The sequence below is a fragment of the Centruroides vittatus genome, unplaced genomic scaffold (genome assembly GCF_030686945.1).
Source record: "Centruroides vittatus isolate TY-2023 unplaced genomic scaffold, ASM3068694v2 contig_1310, whole genome shotgun sequence".
NCBI classification, from domain to species: domain Eukaryota; kingdom Metazoa; phylum Arthropoda; class Arachnida; order Scorpiones; family Buthidae; genus Centruroides; species Centruroides vittatus.
In genome coordinates this window covers 4,450-13,627 of record NW_027120833.1, presented here as the reverse complement: position 1 = coordinate 13,627, position 9,178 = coordinate 4,450, and the positions used below count along the sequence as shown (strand labels likewise).

General features: G+C 31.5%; 1 protein-coding gene across 1 annotated transcript; it reads right to left on the bottom strand.

The window, feature by feature from the left end:
* Positions 1-698: 698 nt before the first annotated feature.
* On the bottom strand, positions 699-7,413 carry LOC136990197 (uncharacterized; the record flags this gene model as incomplete). Its single annotated transcript, XM_067288570.1, has 5 exons — positions 7,353-7,413; positions 2,379-2,472; positions 1,111-1,197; positions 855-1,017; positions 699-778 (listed from the first exon to the last, which is right to left on the bottom strand). Coding segments are annotated over exons 1-5 (485 nt in total), but the record flags the coding sequence as incomplete, so codon positions are not given.
* Between the last annotated feature and the right edge of the window lie 1,765 nt (positions 7,414-9,178).

Below are 9,178 nucleotides of genomic sequence, written 5' to 3'. Positions count from 1 at the left end.
ATTTTAAAATTGTAATTATAATATGTAGTTTAATACTTACAATTTACTCGAATAAATAGAATGATCAAAGAGTGTATTTAAATTTACGTCTGTAAAGTAAAACTGAATACAGCGTAATATATTCATTACGTGATGAAAAATTATATCGTGTGATATTAAATATATGCATTCTGTTTTATTTTCGTAATAAAGTTATGTAGTAATAAAACATTTTCAAGATGAACTTTAGCTATAGTAAACTTAAATATATACATTTTTAGGCTTTTTTGTAAAATGTATCGAAGCACAAGAACTTTTCTACATAACAAGTGACGTCTCATTTCAAATTTTGCAAACCACAGCAACGTCAATATACTCAACCATCAACGAGCTCAAGCTCTTTAAATAACAATTTACAACGAGGTGTTTTCAATACGAAATAGTTTAAATTGAAAAAAATCAGCAAAGAGAGTTGCGCAACTTTCTCGGCTGTTATGAATTTTTATTTTAAAAAATAAGTTTAATGCACCTAGTTGTGACAGTAAAACAACTTTTATATTATTAAGTCCTAAACTGGTCAACACTGACCATTTAGGACTTTCATTATTAGAGGATCAAAATGCTCTAAAATATCTTACCTATTATAGAATTAATTAGCAAGTAAAATAAATATAAAATGACTAAACCAAAAACAATTACGTAGATACTTTCATTCTTACCTGTCATGTATGTATAATAAAGGAACTGTTATTACAGTTAACTGCATCAACGCATTAACGAACCATATATGTATAAAAAACTGCAAGAAATAGATCCATTTTTGATTATAGTTTTATAAAATTTAAAATTTACGTTACTAATAAACCGCAACTTACATCTAATGGCATATTGTATAAATTTTGAATATGAAGAATATGTCTCCACCAATATTGTTCAGTCTTTCTTGCTTCTTCATTTACGACATCCCAATGTGGCCCTTCGCCACAAAGTGGCAAAATTATGAAGAAAGCCAATACGTACAGCAATGGAACAGTCAATCTTTAATACAAAATGAGTAAAATTTAAACCATGTTTAACAAAACAATTTATGATATATTTAATTTAATAAATGTAAGTAAAGAACTAATTAACCTTATGTATCTTTTCAAGAGATAAACGAAGTAGTACAGTATGGATTTTTTTCCGTTGTTGCTTCGTAAATAAAATGTTAACAGACCACTGTATGGAATAATTATTAGCAAATTCATTAATTTTTCTATTACCAAACACATGTAAAACAGGATTAAAAGATTTTTAAATTAAAAACTAATAATTAAATTTGTTAATTTGTTTGAAAATTAAGATTAAATTTATTCATTTAAATGAAACATAATTGTTAGTCTTGTGCACTTTTCTCTTTTTGTTACAACTAGATTTTATAATGTATACAATAAAACCTGTGTAAACTGAAAAAGCAAGTTACCAAATATTTTTCCTGTTTGAGAGATTTCGTTTTGACATTTTTTTAAAAAGATTTCCCTGATGGTGAATTTGTTGATTTGAAACTATACAAGATTCTGTGAACTGATATGTCTTCATATTCCATCCAATAATTTTAACAAAATTATTCAAAGATTTAGAGATTGTTTTTGAGTTTTTAAGAAACTTTTCTGCAATGGAACTTGCAGTAAATCTTGCTAATGTCAAATATAGCAGATATATAAAGCAAAAACTTTTCTGTAAATAAAACGTTTTTTAGAAATTTGGGAATACTTTATTGTGTTACACTACATTTCTATAATATATTGTAAAAATGAATAAACGAGATTATATAAAAATAGTGTTATTGTATATAACTTCATTCTTTCAAAAATCTTGAGAACGAGTCTGTAACTCAATAGAATTTTAGGGATTCAATTTAAAACTTATAAATTTCTACTCTCGTTCATCTGTCTGCTCTTCTTTAATCTCAGGTATATCGAAACCAGATATGGACAGATCAGGAGCAAAGTGCATCGATAAACTATGTACGAACTTCCGATTTAGACTGGAAGTGACGTGTTTCAATTCAAAATTTATACTCAGAAAGGAGTTACATAAATGACCGGTATGACTCGGTTGTTACGAGGAATAGCATAATGTATAAAAACACTATTAATTTCAGATCGAGAGCATATATTTAAAATTAAATAAAGTAAAAGTATAATAAAAAATTTCAGTCCGACATTGTGACCATGTCAAAGTAATTTTTTGTCGTTTTATTTGAATTTTTAACTGAAACGAATGACACTTTGGAAATTTGAAAAGTGATTAATTTTAACAAATTATTTATTATTAATTTTATTGTACTATTACGACAATTTGATATGAAATATCTAAATTGTATAAGGTAAATTACAAGGAGAAAATCCTGTACTTACCTCAGAAAGAAGTATGTTTCTATTAAAGCCATTCCTTGTGATGAAATTTCTACAGAAACATCTTCAGATATATTTCCAATATTAAATATTTTTCCTGAAATATATGTGTAAAGGATAAATAATGTGTTGAATTATTTTTCTCTTTTCTTGCAATTCATAAGGATTTTTTTATTTAAAACTATAAATTTACTTGATTGTTGTTTATAGCACTTTAGGATATAAGTTGATTAGAATATTAAAAATAAATGAAATGTATAAAATCAAATAAAAATAGATCAATTCATTGAATATTTATAAAAACTTATATACTATTAGATAAATCTATATTTGAATTTGTTAAGCCTCAAATACTTTTCAGCCTTTGTTTGAGAGAAAGGCTGAAGGTACAAACATGGTTCAGTTATCAAGATAAAGCCCTTGCCCTGTAAATGAGGCTGTTGAAGAATATTTGAGAAAGATGCAATGATTCAGGAGTGTAGGAGGGGAAACTCTAAATGGTAAGTCTATCGGAAGCAAGTGCACTCACATGCCATCCAGACATTTAGCGTTTTTAACTATTAGAACTCGTGTTTCACCTTCTACTACGAATTTCTGAAGTTTTGCTTAAGATTGCTAAATTGCTCCTCTGTGACAGGGGTGGACCCTGTCACAGAGGAGGATGGAAATGGAAAATGAAAATAAGCCACATGGTATCAAAAAATAAGTAGAGTAAGTGTTTACTTGTTGGAGGAACCAAACAATATCACATGCTCTACTGATGACTTTGGAACGTTAAATTTTAAATGATTTCATTTAACACACTTTAATTAAACAAAATAGTCAATTTCGATGGGTTCCTGCTAGTATAATAATGAATAACGCTAAAAATAAATTTTTCAAAGGTAATTAATTTAATTACTTAATTGAAGACATTTAGATGATTAAAAATTAATAATAAATTCAATTAAATTCACCAAGCTTTCTCTCTCTAATCAAAAAAATCGAGCAACCAGTTGCTTAACTTTCCCGGCAACATTTAAAACTGCATATGTGGCGCCATTTGTTATAACATTTTATTAAATTACTTTTTAATTAAAAAATTATTTCAAAAAATCAAGAAAGTAAATTTTAAAAGTCAAAATAAAAATGCTATATAACTGAACATGATATGGCATAATTATTATCCACCAGAATCAAGTGTTTATAGTTATTCGAAATGAATACATCTGTGTTTAGAGTTATTTGAAATGTTATTAGAAAAATATAAAAATAACTATGTAAACATACGCAGATTACAACTAACTTTTAACACAAAATGTGCTGTAAGGTCTTTAAACCTTTGATGATAACGTTGGAAATAAGAGAAAAATAATGGCGGCACCTTTGGTTTTTAATCATATTCTTAATTTGTTTAATTTAAAATAAATGATCTTGATCTCAAATTAGTAGTGTCTTGTCCCAGTACATCACACTTTTCCTTATAACAACCACAGTTAAGCTGGTCATCTCTGTAACTGCATTCAAAAAAATTTTTTGAATTGACATCGTGTAACTTCAGGACTAAGACCGCCAAGTTCTATATAATTATCGAGGCCTCCTGCTACTGAGTTTTTCACATCGTGTCCTGAAAATCATGTATCTAACACTGTTCTCGAGATTAATGAAGGACAGACTAACAGTAGGAATTTAAAGGTATACAATGTTTTCAAATTGCAGCCTCAATAATTGTTAGAAATTATCTACCAAATTCATAATTTATTCTCACTTACCTGATACTGTATATACTAATCCTGCATGTATCAGAATATGAACAAATACACAACAGGACAGATAAGTAAACATTTAATTCCACAAATGAATCTTGTCTTGTCATTCAAGTCAGTATTAAAAAGTTTTTGGATCGATGTATGTAACGAAACTGCAAGAAAACTGTTTAGAAAGTCTCCTAAAAAATAAAAAACAAATATTTTCCGAAACTATTAATAATTGAAACTTAAAATATTTAATTAACGATATTATTAATGTAAGTTATTAAGAACTCATAATGACAAATATGATTTTTACAGTCCATTTTTAAATTTTGTTTAGCTAAGGATGTTTACAGAAATAACATTAAATTTATCTCTTTTAGGACAAACTAACCTTTATTATTCTTTAAAATTTATAATTTTATACCTTTAAATTATTATCAAACATAAAATATTGAGGTTTAATTATCTACAGACAAATTCGCCCAAGTAGGGATCACCATCCATTAGTTTGTGTTCCAGACGATAACATTTCGGTCTGTTTCGGAAATGTATCGTCTGGAACACAAAGTAATGGATGGTGATTCCCTACTTGGGCGAAATTGTCTGTAGATAAATTTAAACTTTAAAAATAACCATCGGACGAAAAAATAACAAAATGAAAATATTGTGAATTGAGTAAAGCTGAATTAAAATAATAAATAGGAAAATTATAATATTTTTAAAACAATACTTTCATTTTTCTTGTATTTCTAATGACGTACTTATTAACTTAGTACAGGGTGGTTATAATTAAAGTTGCCCTACTCAGACCAGTCTAGAGCCCGTTTTCGTGGACGTATTTTGATTAAACTTGGTATATATGTTATATGGACCATGGGGAAAAGGAAAATGCAAAAAATATTTAGTTCGAATTTTTACACTAGGTGAAAAAATGGTGCATGAAGAACAAGAAACACAAAATGGAAACACGCACAAAAGGTTTTTATTCAGAATACATTTGTTCAATGTGCAATTCATTTGCATCAATTACATGTTCAAAACGGTTAACAATACTGTAAAGCGTTTTGAACAGGTTGTGGTCGTCGGCCATATTAATATATATATATTTTTTATTAATTATTATATTTTAGGCTTAGTATTTCCTTTGTCTTTGGCTTCACTGTTCTAGAACTTTCTTTCCCTAATCCCATTTTCCCTCGGTGGGATCACCGGTTTCTTAGAAATAACGCCGAGAAACAAAAGGAGTAACGAGACCCAAGAGATTTGAAGGTCAGTTGTGGTTTGGAGTTCGTCGAGTGAGGAAGAAGAGGGGTCGTACTCATGACTTATAACTGTCACGCTTAAACGTGTCCCGGAGGAGGCTGATAAACCGGTAATAGAAAAAATTTTAGTAAATTCGGAAAAGTCGTGAATGTTCTCGTGAACACCCACCCCGGAAGGAAAATAAAAACAGGTACTGTACATATCGCGTCAGCATTGTCACTAGTAAATCCCTCCCAAATTACATTGAAATCTTGGGTAGAATGGTCCAAAATTTTTATGAAGGTATGAATAAACAATGTAGACTCTGTGGTGCCCTAGACCATGAGGTTAGAGAGTGCCCTATGGAAGAGTGTTACAGATGTGGTAGCACCCTACACCTGATAAAGGAATGCCCTGCATGTTACAATTGCAGACGCGAACATGGCAAATGAGAGGTGTCCGGAAATAACTCTAAGGGAATTATATGAGAAAGGCCCTAGAAATAGAAATATAGAAAAAAAAGGAGAAATGCTTAGATAGAGCTAGGGAGAAAAATGATGATAAAAGAGAAGAGGAAGTTAATAAAAAAGAAAAGAGGTAGATAAAAATAATGACAATGATAGAAAGGAAGAAGGGAACAATAAAAATAAAGAAATTGAGAGTAAAAGTAATAACAACCAAGACAATAACAAGAATGGTAAGCAGGATAGAGGAGACAAAATAAATATAAATAAAAATAAAACTAAGCTAGAAACCATAGAGGATACTCAGATAAACAATGAGGAATCTGAAACAGAACAAGAAAAAACAGAGGGAAAACAAATAGAAATAAAAGCGAAAACAAAAGCAAAGATAGAGGCATGAGGAAAAAAATACTGAGGAACAAGAGGAATAAGAGAAACCTTAGACTTTAAATGAAGACCATTTTAAGGGCCCTAGAACTTGACAGCAGTTTAACGGGACAAGAAAAGCAGGAAATGATAGAACAACTAAAAACAAAGTATGGAATAAGTAAAAAAGATTAAAGAAGCACTTTAAAAGAGCAGAAAGAAAAGCAAAAAGATTAACAAGAAAGTAATTACCGACAATGACCTTTAAAGTAAATACATTAAATATAAAATCAATTAATATTACAGGTTTTAGAAGTATAAATAAGCAAATTGAAATACTAAATATGGTTTTAACGAATAATATAGATATCTTGGCTATCCAGGACACTAACATCCGTGACTTTGACGACCTCAGATTACTGAGGAAAATCTTTACAATGTAGAACAATATGCATCATTTGCATGTAGAAGGAGTACAGGAGTACTGCTACTAATAAAAAACTACATCAAAGTCAACGACTTTAAGACTGACAGTGATGGCAGAGTAATTGCAGTTAATATTAGAATTGGAAAACTCCCTATAAGAATTGTCAACATTTATGCCCCCACCACTGCTCATGAAAGGAAAGACTTCTTTCATAATACCAACAATTTCTTATCTAACAACAGGAATCAATAATTTATGGGCGATTTTAACAATATTCCGAGTAGCGGAAGATAAGAAATTGGCCCCCTGCTACCTGATAGTTCTTGGACACCTGAGTAACATGTTAACGACCTTATCTGATAGATGCTTACCGTAAAGTCTATCCTTTCCATCCTGGCTACACCTGGGGAAGTAGAAGGGGTAAAGAGCGCCATGGATCGGATATACCCTAGTAATGTTCAAAATAACCACTCTCAGTCTTGGTTTGACGAAAACACAAATTTTATATTTACAGTAAAATGTACAAAATAATCCAAATTAGAGTTACAATTAATTATGCACAAACAACTGGTCTGAACAACAACCGACTATTCCCGTACAAATTTTCGTCGAAAGAAATCCTTACGAACAACAGAGTGTAATTAACAAAACCTCCAAGTCAGGAAGCAAAGTTCGTAGCGAACCAAACACGTAACTTCCCACGAGAGAGTTGGTTAGCAAAACCTCGGATAACGAGCGAACTCGCCTTGATCCGATCCGATTCCGATGCCACCTTCCGATCCGACAGGCCACACGATCCGCGCCATGCCGACTTCGCGATTCTACGAGCTTAAAGTAGTCGACCGGCGCTCGAACCCCAGCTGCAATCAAATTTGAATGTTCCCGCCACGCGCAACGGCCATGCACGGTCCACTTCTCCGCCGGTCCAAGTCTCGTTCGCTATGGTTCGGCGGATTCTGAAACTTAACGGTTTCTTCCGCACGGAAGTTCCTAACGGTCTTTCTACCGCCCAATCCTAACGACTTTTTCCGTTATGAAAGTTCGTTATAACAAAACAGGTGAGAATCGCGCTGTTTGGCGATTCCATGCCTTTACACTCTCTAGAATCGGCAAATTAAAAACATTAATATTTATGATCCGAAAGGACAACTCTCTGACCATAAAATGTTAAAGATGGATCTAGAAATTAAAAGTAATAACAGAAACAACAAAACCAGAATAAAAATTACAAAGGAAATTCTTGAGGACAAAAATTTTATAGAAAAGATTAGAGAAAGACTAATAAAAGGAAAAAAGAACATAAATTGGGAAAACTAGGAGAAAATAAAAAATGACTGCTATAAAATCCTACAAAACACCTGGTACAAAATTAAAACAGGCAATTTTAACAGACTTAAAATGTTACAAAGAGAACTTACTAAAATGATATAGAAAGAAGATGAAGAGATAGAAAGAGTGGAATTAGAAATAAGTAAAGAAATAGAAAGAAAAAATAGAGACAACTATAACAGCTATAAAATGAACAAATTTTGTTTAGAGAATTGAGAATTTTTAAAAAGAAAACTAAAGTAAAAGAGAAAATCGATAATGACAAAATTATGATAAGAGCAACCAAGGAACCAGAATATACCCTGGATGTAAATCATCAACCAGAAGTTTTTTATAACTTCTATACAAATGTATTCCGACAATATATGCCTATGACACCTCCAACCTAGCAAAGAAGTAACCAAATACATGAAACCCATCAAAAGCAAAAAATGAAAATATTCTCGACAAGGAAATCACAAGAGAAGAAATTACAGATGCAATCCAGTACCTCCACTCCAGGAAAGCACCAAGGTAGAGACCAACTAAGTGCAGAAATTTACAAATTTTTTGCACAGATCTTTCACACATCCTTCGCAGACTGCTGCAATCACAGATAACTTCAGCAACTCCGTTTGGAGATGGGAGGATAGCTGCTGATTAACAAAAAGCGGACAATCGAAAAAAGGGATTACTGACTTTAGGGCCTATCACCTTTCTCAATTCAGATTACAAAATATACAGTACAGTTATAGCCAAAGAGTGTTAGAAAATTTGTTTAACAATCACATATATAGCACACAAAGTGCTGGAATTACCGGTTAGAAAAACATCCAAACAACTATTCACTTACCTCAATATCATTCAGGAAATTTTACACGGAGAGAAAATGTCCTCTAGCCATCCTCTCGATAGACGTCTGTAAGGCCTTTGACCACCGTAAATCGTGACCTTCTCTGGCTTTTCCTGGAAAACTTTGGTCTCAACACAAAGGAAATTGAAAACATCAAGAAGCTACATCACACACCAAGCACTTTTATAGAAATAAATGGGAAGGAGTCCAAAAACATCATATGTAAAAGAGGTGTTAGGCAAGGTTGACCCTAAAGGCTCGATGATAATTCGCCATTTATATCGAGGTATTACTTAATAGCATAAAAGAAGACACCCTCATTGATGCCGTCTACATACCAGGCTATAAAGATGAAGTAAAATATATTGCGCATGCGGACGACATTAATTTCCTAATTGTCAACAAATTCA